The sequence below is a fragment of the Herpailurus yagouaroundi genome, unplaced genomic scaffold (genome assembly GCF_014898765.1).
Source record: "Herpailurus yagouaroundi ecotype Mexico unplaced genomic scaffold, PumYag 193, whole genome shotgun sequence".
Taxonomy (NCBI): Eukaryota; Metazoa; Chordata; class Mammalia; order Carnivora; family Felidae; genus Herpailurus; species Herpailurus yagouaroundi.
In genome coordinates, this window is record NW_024412424.1 from 4,532,454 (window position 1) to 4,550,212 (window position 17,759).

Below are 17,759 nucleotides of genomic sequence, written 5' to 3' on the forward strand. Positions count from 1 at the left end.
CCATCCATCCATCCACCCATCCATTCAACCATCCACCCATCCAAGCATCCATCCACCCACCTATACATCCACCCATTCACCCATCCATCCACCCACCCATCCATTCATTCACCCACCCAACCATCCATCCATCCACCCACCCATCCATCTATCCACCTACCCATGCACCCATTCAACTACCCACCCACCATCCAACCATCCATCCAGCTATCCAAGTATCCATCCACCCATCCACTTACCCACCCATCTATCTACCCATTTACCCATCCACCCACCCACCCACCCATCCATCCACCCATTCACCCATCCATCCAACCAACCATCCATCCATCCATCCATCTACCCACCCACCCATCCATCCATCCACCCATCCAAGCATCCATCCACCACCCAACCATCCATCCACCCACCCACCCATTCAACCATTCACCCACCATCCAACCATCCATCCATCCATTCACCATCCAACCATCCATCCATCCATCTACCCACCCATCCACCCATCCGTCCGTCCATCCATCCTTCTATCCTTTCTATCTTTCTCTTTCTCCATCCAGCTGTTCATCCATCTATCTGTGATAACATGCAGACTTGTCAGTTAAAAACTTTAAATACTTCCATCCTGGGTGGTAAACTGCCATTGTCCCAAGCCCCTTGAGTGCCTCCCTCAATGCCTCAGCTGCCCCAGCCCCTCTGCCAGAAACCCTATTCCACCTTCTGTGGCAGTAACCAATGGCAGAGGCAGGGGCTTGGTGTCTGTGTATGGGGAGACAAGCGGTCCTCAACAGACAGAGCCTAGGCCACCATCTCCTTTTACAGAGCACCTCCACTGTATGTGTATCTGTTTTATACAGTGGCCCTCAGCTTAACATTTTGTTTTAATAAAGAGTACTATGGCTAATGCAAATTTAAAACCCACCGGTTCCTCGGGGCTGTCTGCAGATAAGAGCCTGTGGTGATAGTATGGAGCCAGGGGGTGTGGATGGACTATGGAAGCCCTCCCCACTGCTGGCACCTGGACAGAGGCGGGCAGCCTGCTGGGGGCTCCCCACACCCCTGCCCTGCACAGCCCTGCCCAAAGCTTCTCCTGTGAGCCCCGCCCCTCCTCCCCTGAAGTCCTGCTCATCCCTCCCCCCTGCTCCCAGCAACTTGGCAGAGAACCCGGGAAAAGGTGCCAGAGGAGAAGAGGGCAGGACTCCTGATTAAAATAAAACCCTGACATTACAGCTGCAGGGATTAAGGGCAGGTTACAGAAGGAACTGGTTCCAAAAGTGTTCAGGTAAAGAATGAAATACGTATGCTTCTGTGAACATCGAATATTTACGAAAATGCCTCTGTCGTGCTTACGTGTTGCCCCAGAGCCTGCTTTCCTCCCCCGACCACAACACGACCATTTGTGTCACCCTCGTGTAGCTGTACGTCATCCCATTTGGAAAACACACCCAGATTCATTTCATTGGTCCTCGGACACTGGGCTGTAGCTAGGTCCCTGCTATCATGTAAAAAAAAATTGTTTTAAATGTTTTTATTTATTTTTGAAGGAGAGAGAGACAGAGCATGAGCGGGGAAAGACCAGAGAGAGAGGGAGACACAGAATCCGAAGCAGGCTCCAGGCTCCGAGCTGTCAGCACAGAGCCCGACGCGGGGTTTGAAGTCATGAACCGTGAGATCATGACCTGAGCTGAAATCAGTCGCTTAACCGACTGAGCCACCCAGGTGCCCTGGGTCCCTGCCATCCTCAACAGAGCAGTGGGACCAAGCTTGGTCCACGTGTTCGGTTCTCTCCTCGGGACAGAGATCCCAGAAGGAGAGTGGCTGGCACCAGGGCCACGCAGAGTCAGCTCCCACCGTGGAGAGAAAGCCACGGCCGTGTGCGTGGGACCACCGGGCCTCACATTCCTGGCCTCGTCCTCCCTGCTCACACGGGGGCCTACGACAAGCGCTACCCTCTCACTTCTGGACTCTGTTCTGATGACTGCCAGGCCCCGCCCCCTACCTGCCCCAGGGAAACGTGTTTGGACGTCTTACCAGGTGCCTCTCAGCAGCAGAGAGTCCAAGAGGCTGGCTGCTCTTGGACTGGAAGGGGGCTGCCACCTACAAACCCAGCAACATCCAAACCCTCAGTGGTTCTAAGAAAAAGCTCATTTTCCCCCAAGGCGTTAAACAGTAACCACAGGAGGCCTGGCAAGGTCTTTGACAGGGCCGGGCTGATGGCCCAGTGTCCACGGGAAGCTGGAAATCCAAGGCCCGTGCCCAGGTGGTAGCATGGGGGCTCTTGAGGCCTGCCCGTCGGTCATTTCCATTATCCGTCCTCCGAGTATCCAAACGCACGATCCCAGCGAATTTGCTCGGCCACTATTTTCTTAACGAGTGATGTCAGAACAACTGAACGCCCACACGCAGAAAAAAACGAATCTCCACCCCCATCTCCCATTTTATACCTCCTCCCCCAAATCTCAAAATGGATCACAGACCTATGGGCACAGCTCAAAACTATAAAGCTTCTAGAAGATAGCCCAGGAGAACATCCCTGTGACCGTAAGGCGAGGCAAAGATCTCTTGGACACCACGTCGAAAGCACTGTCTGTGAAAGAAAGGTATTGATGAGTTAGATCTCATTTGAAAACTGGGTTCCGTGAAAGGCACGGTTAAGAAAGTGAAAAAGGCAAGCTAAGAGGCTGGGGGGGACTTCTGCAAAACACGTGTCTGGAAAAGACTTGGTGCCTGGAATTTATAAAGGACTCTCAAAATTCAACAATGATGAAAAAGAAAAAAAGAAACCTGTTCAAAAAAGGTACAAAAAAATACACGCATGGCAAATTAGCCCACGAAAAGATGCTCAACACCAGCTTGTATTCTGAAAACGAGCAAATGTCAACCAAATGAGACGCCACCACATACCTCTTGGGATGAAACGGCTAGAGTAAGAAAGGCTGAAAGCACAAAGTGCTGGCGAGGCCCTGGGGCGAACCCACCCGCGCGTCGCTAGTGGAATGCAAAATGGTGTAGACACTCTGGGAAGCGGTTTGGCAGTTTCTTGTGAGGCTAAGCACTCACTCACCGACCCTACAGCTCAGCAAGTTGACTCCAGCGTGTTTATTCTAGAAAAATGACAACGTACGCTCACACAAAAACCTGTATGTGAATGTTTACAGCAGCTCCCTTCAGAGTCGTCGGAAACCGGAAACAACTTAATTGGCATCCAGCGGGTCAGCGGATAAGTAAATTCTGGGACATCCACACGATGAAATACTACTCAGCCAGTACAAAGGAACAGACTACTAATTCCTGCAACAACATCGGAGACTCTGAGAAGCATGATGCCGAGTTAAAGACGCCAGATTCAAAAGGCTACAGACTGGGGCGCCTGGGTGGCTCAGTCGGTTAAGCGGCCGACCTCGGCTCGGGTCATGATCTCGCGGTCCGTGAGTTCGAGCTCCGTGTCGGGCTCTGTGCTGACAGCTCAGAGCCTGGAGCCTGTTTCGGATTCTGTGTCTCCCTCTCTCTGACCCTCCCCTGTTCATGCTCTGTCTCTGTCTCAAAAATAAATAAATGTGAAGAAAAGAAAAAAAGGCTACAGGCTGTACGACTCCATTTATGTGACATTCTGGGAAAGGCAAGCCTGGGGGGACAGAAAACACACCTGTGGCTGCGGGCCGTTGGGAATGGGAGGGCTGACAGTAAGGGGTGTTACTTGGTGGTGGGAATACAACCATACATTCATCAAAATTCATAAAACTACACCAACAAAAGTGTATTTTTCCGCATGTAAATATATCTCGCTAAGAGAAAAATCAGTTTTGTGATCAGTTGGAAAACGAGCCCACTAACCAACCCTCTTCCCACTGGAGTGCTCCCCATGCTCCTTTGATGTAAGACCTCTGAGGGGCACCTGGGTGGCTCAGTGGGTTAAGCGTCCGACTCTTGATCTCAGGGTTGTGAGTTCAAGCCCTGTGTTGGGCTCTGCACTGGGTGTGAAGCTTACTACATTAAAGTAAATTAAATTAAATTAAATTAAATTTTATAAAATACAACCTCTGCACTGCCTCAGCATGAGGAGTATCAGGGAGAGGCAAAGGCCTTCACTCCTGTGTGTCTGGATGGGGCACGTTGTGAGAGATTCAATATGGACGCACATTCCCTGAAGCTGCTCCTGTGAACGGATTCCTGTCTCCCCCGCCCGTGAATCTGGGCTGCTCTTGGGACCAGCTCTGTCCAACAGGATGTGGGGGAAAGGACGCCATGATGGTTCCAGAGCCTGGGCCTCAGGACGCCCTACAGCCTCACCACCACCTCTTGGAGCGCGTGCCCTGAGGCTGACACGTTTGGAAGCCGGTCCAGGGGACCCGGGGGTGAAAACCCCCACTGGAGGAGAACCGAGGGCCCATCCAACTCAGCACCAAGCACGCGCGTGTGAGGGCTTTCCAGCCGCCAGTGGATGCCACCATGAGAGCCAGGCCTGATGAAGCCGGCAGAGAACTTCCCAGGCACCCACAGAACTGTGAGAAAGACTTCACTGTTTCAGCCTCTACTCCCCCCACCCCTATTGGAATTTGACCAACGACCCCACCCCTGCCCTCCCTCCGGTCTCACCATCACGCATGGCACCTAAGGTCACATCTCGTCTGTCAGCTTCGACGGGACGGCCTCCCAGGCTCTCTTTGTCTCTCATGACCTTGACCTGTTGGACGGTACTAGCCAGTTATTCTGTGGAACATCCCTCACTTTGGGTTTTGGCAGGAACCCTGAAGCGATCTGGGTCTTTGTCCAGAGGCACGTGATGCTGCTTCGCCCCATTCCCGGCCAGGTTAACTTTGCTCACTTGGCCAAGGTGGGGTCTGCCAGGTATCTCTGGGGAAAGTTCCTGTGTGCCCCTTAGAAACGATTCTGTGTCTTGCCGGGAGATATTCTGAGATGAGGTAACCATCCTATTGCCCACCAGACCTGTGCCCTCTAGATTTCGCTGGAATCTTGCCGGGAACAACAGTCCCACGTTGTTGGTTGCCGCTCGGCGACTTTCTAATCCCATCCTTCGTTCTAAGTCCTTAAGTTCTAGGGTGGCCTGTTGAGCCGAGATGGGTCACGACAAGCGGGTGGCCCGGCCCCGTGTGCGTCTGCATTACTCTGGGTGAGGTGGATGTTTAGTTACTGAGGACACTTATATTCCGAGGATATAAAGACAGTTCTGAGCCTGGAGAACTCTTGCTCGCGGCCAACTCCCCAGCAGCCGCCATGATGTCTCGGCCGCAGTCCTCTTGGTGGTTTTCTCGCGTCCGCTCTACAGCTGCCCGCGACAGCTTATTGTCAGAGAAGCCCCCTGCCCTCCCACTTGGCCAAACCGTCTTTGGCTTCTCCTCACACCTAGAATAACACCCGCACTCCCGCCCCTGGCCTCTGCGGCACAGGGCTGGTGGTCTCCCTCACGCCGCTGCAGCCACGGGGCCCTTCCTGTGGGGCCGGCCTCTGCACGCTCGCCCTGGCTGTTCCCTCAGCCTGGACTGCTTTCTCCCTTCTCTCATTTCTCTGCCGAACCTGCCTTCCTCAGAGGGGCCTTCTCGGTCTGCCTCAGTGACAACAGTCCCCACGCCAGGGTGAGCCTTCAACCCCTCACCCCGTTGGACCTTCCTTCTGAGCAGTTACCCACGCGAAATTCTGCTGTGACTTTGACTAGTTGGTGTCTGTCTCCCCTTAGCACGGATGTTCTTGCTCTCTGGTCTGTGCAGAACAGAGCGAGCGGCGCTGGGCAGAGAGCAGAGCCCCGGGAATATTTGTTGGAGGCAGGACAGAATCCTTCAGGCCTCACCAGACCTTCCACGCACATCACTTCCTCCAGAAACCTTTGCAGGTCACCCAAAGGTAAGTGGGGTGCCCCCCTCACAGTCCCTGCTCACTGTCTACTGCTCTCTCCACCCCTACTTCCCTAAATAGCTTCCAAGTACAGAGACGGGGTCTGCCTGGCTCACAGTTGAATCTCCAGCCCCTAATAGGGCCAGATATGGAGTAGGTGGTCAGTAAGTATTTGCTGAGTGACTGCTTGATGGTAAGTGGCTCTCTGATGGTGGTTCTACTTGGGTGGGCAATATGGGAAGCTATTACCAGAGAGAGTTGACAGGCCTGGTACAGTTCATCACGTTGCTAAAATTTCATCCAAGATTCCTCTGAACTCTCGCTTTATTTTGTGGCTGTATTAATATAGACCTTGGGCAAGTCTATATTGGCCTGCACCTCCCTCAGAAAGGCTGAGCCTTCAGAAGGAAGCCTTTGCACCTACGATAATACACCGTAGATCAAAATACAAGGGCCACTCTAAGGCATCAGAGCAATTGTCTTCCTCTGAAATTGATTTGCCATGAGAAACAGAAGAAATGTGTTAGCAAACTTCTAGTACCTTCTCTGAGGAGAGCCAAGAGGACCCCGTGTTTATGGAACAGCATTGGACGATGATGAAGGATAATCTAAGAAGAAGAAGAAATGTCTGAAGATGAAAAACATACGGCAGGTGAATTTAAAGCCAATGGAGGCAATAAGCAAAAACAAACAAAAAACAAGCAAAAACAAAACAAAAAAACCCAACAAACAACAACAACAAAAAACCCCACAACCTTTAGAAATTACCCTGTCGCTCAAGGAGAAAGGAGAAAGTGGAAAGGACAGGCGATGAGGCACGGATGGCAAGCCCAAGCACTTCCTGTGTCTCTAGGGAGAACCACGCAGGACAGAAGGCTGCCAAGGCGGCATCCGGAACAGTAACAAATTCTACCAGACGCTTCCCTGGCTGCGTTCCTGAAAGGCCCCACTAGTCCCAGGTTAAAAGAAAAAAAAAAAAAAAATTAAGTTTTGTGAGCTCTCGTGTCCTATGCACCAGGGGGCAAAAACGGTGGGCTGTCTGGAGGTCCGGAGACACAGGTCTGAGTGGTCCAGCCTGGAAGATTCGCCCCACGGAACACGACGATTGTCCAGGCCCACCTGCAGCTGGGAAGTTAGACCTGACGGAGTGGCCAACTGCGGGAAGTTTATGCCCATCTCCCAGAATCCGAGGGAAAATCGGGCAGGGGGAGGAGAGAGGCACCCTGAGAGGAGAAGGGCACCCCGGGGGACAGAGCAGCCCTTTCTAGCAGGGTGGACGCCTGTCCCTCTCGCCAGGGAAGCCCACCCCCCTGAGGTGGGGGTTTCACCGCGTCGGGCAGCCCCAGCGGCCATTCACCAGGACAAGTTGGCTGATATCTACAAAAAGTACTTACTTCCCAGAAAGGCCTCTGGTGCACCCTCCGGGGGGGTCAAGAGCAGGCTCAAGACATTTGTAACCAGCAGGGGACACGGGGGAGGGTCTCTAGCTGGCCCTCTCCCCCTTCGTGCTAGGAGCCATACGGTCCCGAGGCACCACTGATGCAAATGTATTTCCCACCTAGACATACAGCTTGCAAGTTGTGCGAGATGAAGTTCCACACTGCAGAATGGGTACATAAGCTGTTCCGTATGTCCACGGACCCGCACGGAGCCGTTTTAAGTTCATAGCTTCAAAGAGTATCGAACGGTTTTGGAAATGATGGTCAGAGGTGAAGCAAGAAATAGCAAGACACTAAATTACATACAAAACATGCTCTTAATTTTTTTTAAGAAAAAAAAGTGTGACGGCATGACCTTGGGTACTGGAATTGGGGACGGTTTTGTATTTTCTTTCTTCGTATATTTCTCTAATTTTCCAAATGTTCTACCATGAACACGTATCACATTTGGGACCCCCCCCCCAACACACACACACGCGCGTATGTCCTTCTAGAACACGTGGCTGCTTATTTTTCTAATTATCACAGCCAGCGCCGGATCTGTTTGCTGCTCCCAAGAGGCTCACGACAAAGAGAAAATCCTCTCTCTGTATGACATTTATGTCCGCGAATCTCGCTCTGGTCTTTGAGACCAACAGAGACCCAAACAATCAGATGCAGCCACTTTCAGGGGAAGGTTTGCTCGGACGCACGCTCTCTTCCTACTTACACACCTTGGTCTCTACCAAACCACACGAGGACTTTTTAACCTGATTTTTTTCTTTTTCTTCTTGGGGTGTGTACATGTTCAGTTTAAGGGGCACGGATCACACATCCCCAGGGGAGGCTGAAGCTGCTGGCGTGGGGACCACACTTTGAGGAGCGCTGTCCTATCCTCCGCGCCCCTCCACCCCAAGGCCTTCTCCTCCTCCTCATTGACCCCTTCCATCTTGGCTTTCCCCCAAAAGTTTGTTATTTGGAGTCGACACCAGCCCTTACCCTGCCTGACGCCTTGGTCTAAAACTTGCTCGTCTGCTCCCACCCCTCCTTGCCCACCCCCTGTGCCAGCATGGCCCCGGCCCCTGGCCCCGTCTCTGTAAACTATGGCTCTGAGGGTACCGCTCCCCACCTGAGATCCTGGTTCTGCTCCCCAAGGGAAGTTCTAACTTCCCAGCGAAGCTATTGAGGGTTCTTTGGTTTGGGTTCATGCTGGAACCTTCCTCGCCTTCCTCCTCTCCCCTCCCGCCTTTGCCCCGGTGCCCACCCCATACGTCCGGGCCACGTAGAGTTTCCAGCCATTCCCCTCGGATGCATACCCTTCTGTGTCTTTGGCACACGGGGGTTTCTTCTGCCTGGAAGGTTTTTGTCCCTAAATCTACCTGATGAGCTCGGACTCCTCTGTCAAGGCCTAGATGAAATGCCACCAGGGCCGGGAGCCTTCCTGGGTTCTCTCGGGCAGTGAGTCCTTCCTCGAGTCATTTCAGTGAAGCCTCCCAAAGAACCGTCCGCGGAAGCTCTTGCTGCCCGCCCCCGTGTGGAAGGGCCATTTCCGTGGTGCCGCCCCCTTAAGGGCGATGACCACCTTTGTCCCTGGCTTGCAGCAGATACTCAATACTTGTTGAAGGACTGAAATTAATTCCTAGGACGTTTATATCGCTGAGCGTGTACTTCTCTATTCTCCTTCCTGTTTGGAACAGGATAGACGACGGCGGTTCTCATCCCCGTGCACAGTTGGATCCCCTGGGGAGCTTTAAAACTAATGTTCAGGCCACACATGAGACCGGCTCAATCAGGATCTGGGGAGGGACAGACGTCGGCGTGTTTCACAGCTCCCGGGTGATGCTAACGTGTAGACGGGCTTGAGGCTTCTCCACGGGCGGGTGGACACTGTATCTTGGCTGTTCCTCCCCACCGTGGGGGACGGGGGTGAGCCGTGTCTGAGCCCACGGTGCTGTGCACGGTAAGACATGGCTTTAGAGTCCCTTTTAACTGAGGGAGGAGGAGGTCTCCTGGAGAGGATGAGGAGTACAGGGTATGCCCAGCAGAGGGAGGGCAGCAGACATTTGGGGGGAGGGCAGAGGCGCAGAGGGGGTTGGCCTGACAGCCACCTATGGCCCCTAGGGCTTCCCCTGGGGACACTGCAGACAGCAGGTGTTGGGCCAGGCCCCCTCCGAGGTTGAGCGTCACAGCAGACCGTGCGGGAAAGTAAAGTGCCCTGAGTCACGGCGAGTCTGGGCCTGGGACTCCCATCTACCGCAGTCACTCCTGGCCTGCTCGGATCAGAAGATGAGACCCCGACGTGCGGGGCCTAGAAGAGCCCTGGCTCGGACGCAGGAGTGGTCTGAGCCCCAGCTACACCTCCAGGAGCCCCCTTTTCTTCTCTGGACTTGTCCCCCACCTCTAAGTGGGGGTGACAGCACCGACCGCCGGAAACGCTTCGCACGCTGCTGTCTCCCGGGGCACCGAGTCCCGAAACCCCAGCCCGGGCACCAGCTCACTGACCACACTGCCTCATGGCCGGAACCCAGCCTCGGGAGCCGACCTTGGAACCTTCATGTGTTCGACAGACGACAAAGCCCTGAAACTCAGCTTCCCGCCCCACGCGGGCACCCACATGCGCGCACATACGTGTGGCTCGGTCCCAGACCGGGAGCTGGCCTGGAGGGCTGCGGCTGCAGGGGCACGCGGGGCCGCTGGGGCCAGCTCACGCACGAGAGCCAGCTGCCCACATCTCTGCCACCGCCACCGGCTGGGACCTTACGTGGGGACATCACAGTGTGAAATCGGCCCTGGAGGGAGCGTTTGCACTGCGATTATCATCAAATGCTACACTTGAGGTCTTACTTCCTCCCCTCCCCCCCCCCCCCCACCCCGTCCCCGGCAGCTGATCAACATTTCCCAGCACCCCGCTACCTGGCTCCCAGCAGCTGGTGGCCCTGGGGGGCACAGGAGCAACCCTGACCTTCGTCCAAGTTGTGCTCCGTGGCCCCGCAGCATCCGTACCCCTTAGGCGCTGGTTAGAAAGGCAGATCCCGTCCCTGCCTCACCGCAGGTCTGAGTCAGGGTCTCAGGGGGCAGGGGCCACAGACCTGCAGTTTATGGGGCTCCCCAGGGAGGCTACAGTTGAAGACGCACAGCTGTAAGGACCAGAGAGGAGGGAAGGGAGGTGCAGGGGGGGCTTCGGGGGGACGCGGGACATCCAGTCTGGGTGTCATCCAACCACAACACAGGCAGGTGTCCTCCGATTTCTTCCTCTTCACGGTTCAAATATAATAGAAGACTTAGGGGAAAAACGTCCACGTTGCCACCAGCCACACCACTGTTCTCAGGCGTCCCCGCTTCTTCCACGACTCGAGCGCCTTTACGTACAAATCAGGCGCTGGGGTATCTAGTTTCCCCACGGGTGTGCGCAGCGCGTTCATGTCCCGGCTCCGTTCTGGAACCACACGGTCTTCCACCCTGACACGGTCGCCGAGGCCAGGGGACGCGCTCAAGGTGGGGTTTTGTGCTGTCTTTTACGTCTGCCAAGCGCCGGGGCGCTGAACGGCGGGGGTTGGTACCCGGAATGTAATCTTCCGAATTAACATTCCTCGTGCTGGGCCTGGCTCGGAAGGGCAGGACGGGAACAAGCCTCCGGGTCACAGGCACAGCCCCGTGGAAGGGCGCACGGACCCCTAATCCGTTTTATTCTGGGAAGTATTTTGGCACAGCCTGGCTCTGTAGTTTATAAACAAGCTCTTTGTTGGCGGGAGGTGGTGGGTCATTTAGAAGGGTAGACGCTCCTCTGGAGCCTCTCATGAGGTGCTTGGCTTCCCTTTTAGCTTTAGGGAAGACAGTGGGTCTGCAAACGGCCTGGATTTGGGGCCACACATGTCACCTATCAGCAGGTGACACTGCTGGGCAGGGCAAGGCTTGGGGAAAACCACCGGCAACCCCACCTCGCGTCTCCTGCGCTTTTCCTAACAGAGCTTGCTCATCCGTCCAACAAATACTCACTGGCGCCTCTTCTGACCCGGCTGCTTCACAGCGTGGGGCTGGGGGGAGACCGGGAAAGGGGGCTCCAGGCTAACGGCGGCTTCCCATGGGGAGGAAATAACCTCGTGCAAAGTGTAGAGGCAGGGAATACCCATTTTCTGGACAGAGAAGTGGCCCAGAATAGTTGGCGGGACTAGAAGATGAACGGATAGCAGACGATGGGGTGGAAATAGGGGCCGGTGTCGGGTGATGAAGTCCTAACTGTGCCTGGATAAGCTGTTTCGTCTTTTATTCTGTAGACACTTATGCTTAAGGGGGTGCCACCGGCCCAGCCTGTACCTGCCCACCTCGGACGCCTCCAGCCGGCCACCCACCCGTCCTCTCCTCCGTGCCCGCCCATCCATCAGCCAGCATTTATCCATCCACCCATCCAGCCCAAGTATACACTATGTACCACACCCAGGATTTCTTCTTCCCTTTTTTTTTTTAATTTATTCATTTACTTTGAAAGAAAGAGAGAGCGAGCGAGAGAGGGGCAGAGAGGGAGAGGGACACGCAGAGAATCCCAAGTAGGCTCTGCTCTGCACTGTCAGCACAGAGCCCGACACGGGGCTCGAACCCATGAACCGTGAGATCATGACCTGAGCCGAAATCAAGAGTCAGAGGCTCAACCGACTGAGCCACCCAGGCGCCCCCAGGGTTTCTTCTTCTCTCCTTTTCTGGGTCCTGGAGGGCTTGAGGTGTCCCCAGCAACTCCCTCCATATATTCTGTTGCAGAACTACTCCAGCCTACCTGTGTCACCTGCAGACGATTCAGGGGACGGTGTTGTTATTAACAAGGAATTAAACAGTCATGTGACAGCAAGGCTCACCTGGACCGATGGCTGGAAAACACGCAGCCAGGCAAGAGGTATCATGGCTGGGTGTGCCGAGCACAGCAGGACGAGGAAACCTCATGCTGACAATTCTTTGAAAAGTCAGTTATGAAGCTGTTACAACATATGGCAACACAGGCCCTTCGAAGAATTATAATGTATTTATGTCCTTCAAATGAATAAAGGAATCAGAGAAGGGCACCTGGGTGGCTCAGTCATTTGAGCGGCGGACTTCGGCTCAGGTCACGATCTCGCGGTCTGTGAGTTCGAGCCCCGCGTCAGGCTCTGTGCTGACGGCTCAGAGCCTGGAGCCTGCTTCGGATTCTGTGTCTCCCTCTCTCTCTGACCCTCCCTTGTTCACACTCTGTCTCCCTCTCTCTCTCAAAAATGAAAAGGAAATGTTAAAAATGTTTTAAAAATTGTTTTAATTAAAAATAAATAAATAAGTAAACATTAAAAAATTTTAAAAAAGGAATCAGAGAGTTAAGATTCGCTATGTAAAAAAAAAAAAAAAAAAACCAAACAACTCCATGGATTGACTTTTTGTCAAGTTTTGGGTTTTTGTTTTGTTTTGTTTTTGAGCTGGTGGGGAAAGGGGAGGGGGAGCAGTGTTTTACGTCTTGGTCCTTCTTACACGGGTTACGTTTTGTGAATCCTTTGGTCTAACATCTCTTATTGTCCTTCATGGTGAAAAACATTTCCGATTATAGAAGGCATCACACACACACACACACACACACACACACACACACACTCACACACTCACATGCACACACACAGTACAAAGCAGAGAAAAATCACTCTGAGATAGCTATTATTAATATTTTGGAGTGTTTTTTTCCTCCTCTCTTTTCTTGGCATATTTTTAAACATAGTTGAGATCATCCCTTTTACACAGTTTTGATTCTGACTATCCCTCCCTCCACTGAATATGACGTAAACGAAACGTACACGAAAGTTCTGAAAACTCCTTCTTAGTGGCTGCAAAGAACACCATTACATGGATGTTCCATAATTTACTGAACCAACCCCTTTAGTTGACAGCTCAGGAAGTTTCTTTTCTTCTTCTTCTTCTTTTTTTAAGTTTATTTATTTTTGAGTGAGAGAGAGAGAGAGAGAGAGAGAGAGAATCCCAAGCAGGCTTTGAGCTGTCAGCACAGAGCCCGATGCGGGGCTCAAACCCACAAACCGTGAGATCCTGACCTGAGCTGAAGTTGGCCGCTTAACCGACTGAGCCACCCAGGTGCCCCAAGGGCTTAGGAAGTTTCCAACATTTTACTCTTATTAAAAGATGGAGACCGGGGGCACGTGGGTGGCTCAGTCGGTTAAGCAACTGACCTCGGCTCAGGTCACGACCTTGTGATGCATGGGTTTGGGCCCAGCATCAGGCTCTGTGCTGACAGCTCGGAGCCTGGAGCTTGCTTCGGATTCTGTGTCTTCCTCTCTCTCTGCCCCTCCCCCACTTGTGCTCTGTCTCTGTCTCTCTGTCTCTCTCTCTCTCTCTCAAAAATAAATAAAATGTAAAAAAAAAAAAAAAAAAGATCGAGACCATCCTTCCACCCTCGGTCAGAACTCTGATCATTTCCTTCAGGTGGAATTCTAGAAATGGAACCGAGGAGGAAAAACTGTTCAATGCTGAGGCTTGAACCCCTCTTGCCACACTGCCTTCCAAAGCGACAACCGCATGCACAGAGGCTCTGTGGCATGTCACGAAGGTGTCCCCGGCGCTCTGTAACGTTAAGGGAAAATGAGGTGCGTGTGTTGGTCTAGCTGGTGAGTGTGCACGATGCGTCAGAGGAAGCACTTGTAAAATCAAACCAAACCCGAAACAACAGAACTGCAATGACTTGCCTGTCCTGTCACCTGCGGTTCCAAACCCAAACCAATGCTGTAACAAAAAGATTTAAACAGTTGGCTCAAGACCCTTTGACCCGGAGTTTCAAATCGCGCTGCTGGGAATACGCTTCTGATTTGAAAACTGGTGTCAAGAGTTTCTGTCGGGGCGCCTGGGTGGCGCAGTCGGTTAGGCGTCCGACTTCAGCCAGGTCACGATCTCGCGGTCCGTGAGTTCGAGCCCCGCGTCGGGGCTCTGGGCTGATGGCTCAGAGCCTGGAGCCTGTTTCCGATTCTGTGTCTCCCTCTCTCTCTGCCCCTCCCCCGTTCATGCTCTGTCTCTCTCTGTCCCAAAAATAAATAAAAACGTTGAAAAAAAAATTAAAAAATAAAAAGAGTTTCTGTCGAGCAAGCCAATTTCCTGCTCACTGTTCCCAGGTAAAGGGAAGGCTTGCTCAGAAGTCAGACTACTGCCCCAGGGAGAAAACGCTCCCCGGCCCTCCTAGGGCTCTCAGCAAGGGTGTGAGGCGCTGGGCCGCCCCTGGGATGGGATCGGGGGTTGCAGAGAGCATCCCCCACCCCCGCCACGAGGGCGGCTCTGGGGGAAGAGCTGGGCAGCGGCGCGCCTCAGTTTACCGGCCGGGAGCACGGGCCCAGCGCCGGCTGGCGCGCACCCCCTCCGGCGCACTCACCTCCGCCGTACATCTGGCACAGGTAGGGGAAGCGCCACACGTTGCCCAGGCCCACGGCGTATGAGATGCAGGCAAAGACGAACTGCAACGGGTTGGCCCACAGCGGCCGCGCCTTCTCCATGGCCGCGGGCTCGGCGCGGAGCTGCTTCGGAGCGCGGCTGCCGCGCGCGTCCCGCCCGCTCGGCCCTGTGGTGGCCCCGCCGCCGCCGCCGCCGCCGCCACAGGCTCGCTCGCTTTTTAATTGCTAATCTCATTAACGCGCGCCCGCCGAGGGGCGAGGCTGGTAAATGGATGACGGCGGGCCCCACCCCGCCTGGGGCCGCCGCGGCCGGGAAGGTGCCCGGGATTGCGCCGCACGGGGGCGGCGCCCGGGGTGTGTTGCTGCGCGGCGGCTCTTGGGAGCCGTCGGGGTCTCCCAGCCCACCTACCCGTCGTTTCCTGGGTGCCTGCCGGGTGCTGGGCTTGGGCTGCGGATGAGGCTGTGAACAACAGACATCCCCGACCCTCCCTCCGGGACCGGGTGTTCGGGCATTCCCCGCAGGGAAAGGCTTACATTCATTGGACAGGATAAAATGTCCCATTTTCAACTACCTTTGAAATTGAAAGGACAATTTCATATAGTTCATTTTAGTCCATATCAAAGCCTGAGGCACGAAGAAGACAACTAAGGCAAAGAAAAAGGGTGAGCAGTACTGGGGTATAGGCTGGGGTGGTCAGGGAGGGCTTCCCAGAGTAGGAGATGTAACATTGCCCAGAAACTGGGAGGAAGGGAGCGAGGGAGGGAGGCACTTTCCACCCTCCTCCACCGCCCAAAGACACACACTTCTTGGAGGAAGAGCCATCCAGGCGGCCAGGTTTCCCTCCGTCTGCAGGCAGGCCCTACTTGCCTGCTGTGTGTAGGGTGGGGAGTCCGGCTCTGTGATGCAGGGTGGGGCCAGGAATCCGGTTTTGAACAACCTCTGTGATTCTGATTCATGACACTGGCATTGAGGCCTAAGAGACCAGTCTGGAAAGGTTATTTGGTTCAGGGTGGTCACTAGACGTGTCTAAGCATGGTGCTTTGGAGAAATGCTTCTGTCACTGACTTAGCTGTGTGACCTTGGACAAGTCACTTAACCTCTCTAAACCACTATTGCCTCATTGAAACAATTGAAACAAACCTCTCCCCCTCCCAAGGGCCCATGTGAGAATTAATTGATAGCTTACTCAGTGGCATTATAGTAAGTGCTCGATACAGGGGTCACTGTTATAAGTCCCCAGGGGTCTGGATGAATGAATGCGTAATGCGCTAAATCAGTTCATTAATATTATACTTTGAACAGTGCCTGGTACACAGTGAGCGCTATGAAAATTCTTGATATATAATTAAAATTAAAAAGAGATGAAAGGTGGAGTCGCCAGTGGAAATCTTCCTTGAAGCCAAAATGAAATCATTACTCTGGTGTCCCCAGCGCTCCTGCCCGGCCGGTGGCTGACAAAGTGCAGTGTGGTCAGGAAGGTAGGGGCTTCTCGGACGTGCTACCCATCCTTGAAGTTTCTGTCTCCAAAAGGCAGAGCAGGAAAAGTCCACAGTGCGGCAAGGGGCGGGGGACCATTTTGGTTTTTAAACTTTGGATTCTGGTGAGTGTTTTTTCTACAACTGGCCTCCTCCCCGGAGGGACCCACCAGCCCAGGCTAGTTTCCGCTGCTTTTCCACGTGAACTACATCACACACGTGGACTCGTGCCGCATGTGCTCTATGGTGCCTGGCTTCCTTGTGGGATTCAGTCCGCGGCAGCGTGTGGTTCTAAGGCTGTTCTTTCTCACGGCTACATAGTATTCTATGCAGTGAACATACCCTAGTCAATGACCGCAGGACGTTTGGGGCTGCTGTGAATAAAGCAGTGAGGAACATTCTAGTACTTGCCCTCGGGCAGGCGAATACACGCAACGCTGGGAACTTCCGGGCCGGACGGCAAGTGTGTGCGCGGCCTTGGCAGGTGTTGCCAAACTCTTTTCTAGAGAGGTGGTACCAGTTTATACTCCCACGAGAGTTTCGGTTGTCCTGGGTCCTCACCAACGTCTGTCATTCTGTTCTCAAAGTGCTACCCGGCTTTGTGGGCGTGTGGTGATAGTTCACCGTGACTTTTAATTGTCACTTCCCGGATACTAATGAGGCTGCATACCTTTCCCTAGGCGAACTGGGTCATCTGGAGAACCTCTTTCGCGAAGCGCACGTGCCTTTGCTGCTCTGCAATTCACTTGTCTGTCTTTTCCTTCTGACCCAGGGTTCCCTGCACATTCTGGATACGAGCCCCCTGTCAGTTTTATGCGGGACAGATTTCTTCCCTCCGTCTGCGAGCTGCCTTTTTCTTCCATCGGTGCTGTCTTCTGATGAACAGACGTCCTTGAATTTAACAAAGTGCAATTGGCCAATCCTCCCCTTTCGGGGTTCTCTGTTAGTTTTTTGGTTTTGGTTTTCTTTTGTTTTGTTTTAAACAGATGTCCTGTTTGAGACACGTCTCCCTTAGCAACTCCAAGGTCACGAAGGTATTCCTGAGAATTTAAATCTGTGGCAAGAGGAGTCTCGGCGGTCTGTAGACGGGGCCGCCTTTTTAGTGTTGCTGACTGGTTTAGACAGAAGGCACGTTGCCGCCTCCAGCTGTCTGCTTGGCGCGGTCTTGTCCTTGGAAAGGAGTTTTCCCTGGAGGGTGCCCGGCCGCACGGTGGCATTCAGGAACCGGGCACCCTGGAGGGACGCCCAGCACGGTCGCCTGCCACCTAGCATGTGAGGCTGTGCTGTTTGCGGGTTGTTGGCTTGACCAGGCAAGGCCCCTCTGCCATTTCCCGCTTCCAGGGCTCGGGCACTCACACTGCCAGACGCCCCGGGAGGCCGTCCGGGGTGTGAGGTCCTGGGTGGGGTTTGTGGGAAGCACGGGGAGATGCCCCACAGCAGGACTGAGTGACTCTTCAGGGGCGGACGCTCAGGACTCCCGCCAGGGTCCCCGCACCTTCCTGACACCCACCTGCGAGCTAATCTGCCAAGAGTAATTGTGTTGCTAGAAGGGTGAAGAACAGGCCTGAGGGGGGCGGGGTGTGCTTTCATGGGAGCCAGCGAAGGGGGGGGGGGGGGGTGGAGG

At 53.9% G+C, this 17,759-nt stretch overlaps 1 protein-coding gene and 1 long non-coding RNA gene across 2 annotated transcripts in view; one reads left to right on the forward strand and one right to left on the reverse strand.

The window, feature by feature from the left end:
* SLC6A20 (solute carrier family 6 member 20) overlaps nucleotides 1–14,761 on the reverse strand; it is a 37,120-nt gene extending 22,359 nt beyond the window's left edge. The window contains exon 1 of the mRNA XM_040445107.1: nucleotides 14,641–14,761. Coding sequence (XP_040301041.1) covers nucleotides 14,641–14,761 — 121 coding nt within the window. The remainder of the gene's footprint in view (nucleotides 1–14,640) is intronic.
* The window catches only part of LOC121011094 (uncharacterized), a 5,774-nt gene continuing 2,367 nt past the window's right edge, over nucleotides 14,353–17,759 (forward strand). The window contains exon 1 of the long non-coding RNA XR_005781490.1: nucleotides 14,353–14,662. This is a non-coding gene — a long non-coding RNA (uncharacterized LOC121011094). The remainder of the gene's footprint in view (nucleotides 14,663–17,759) is intronic.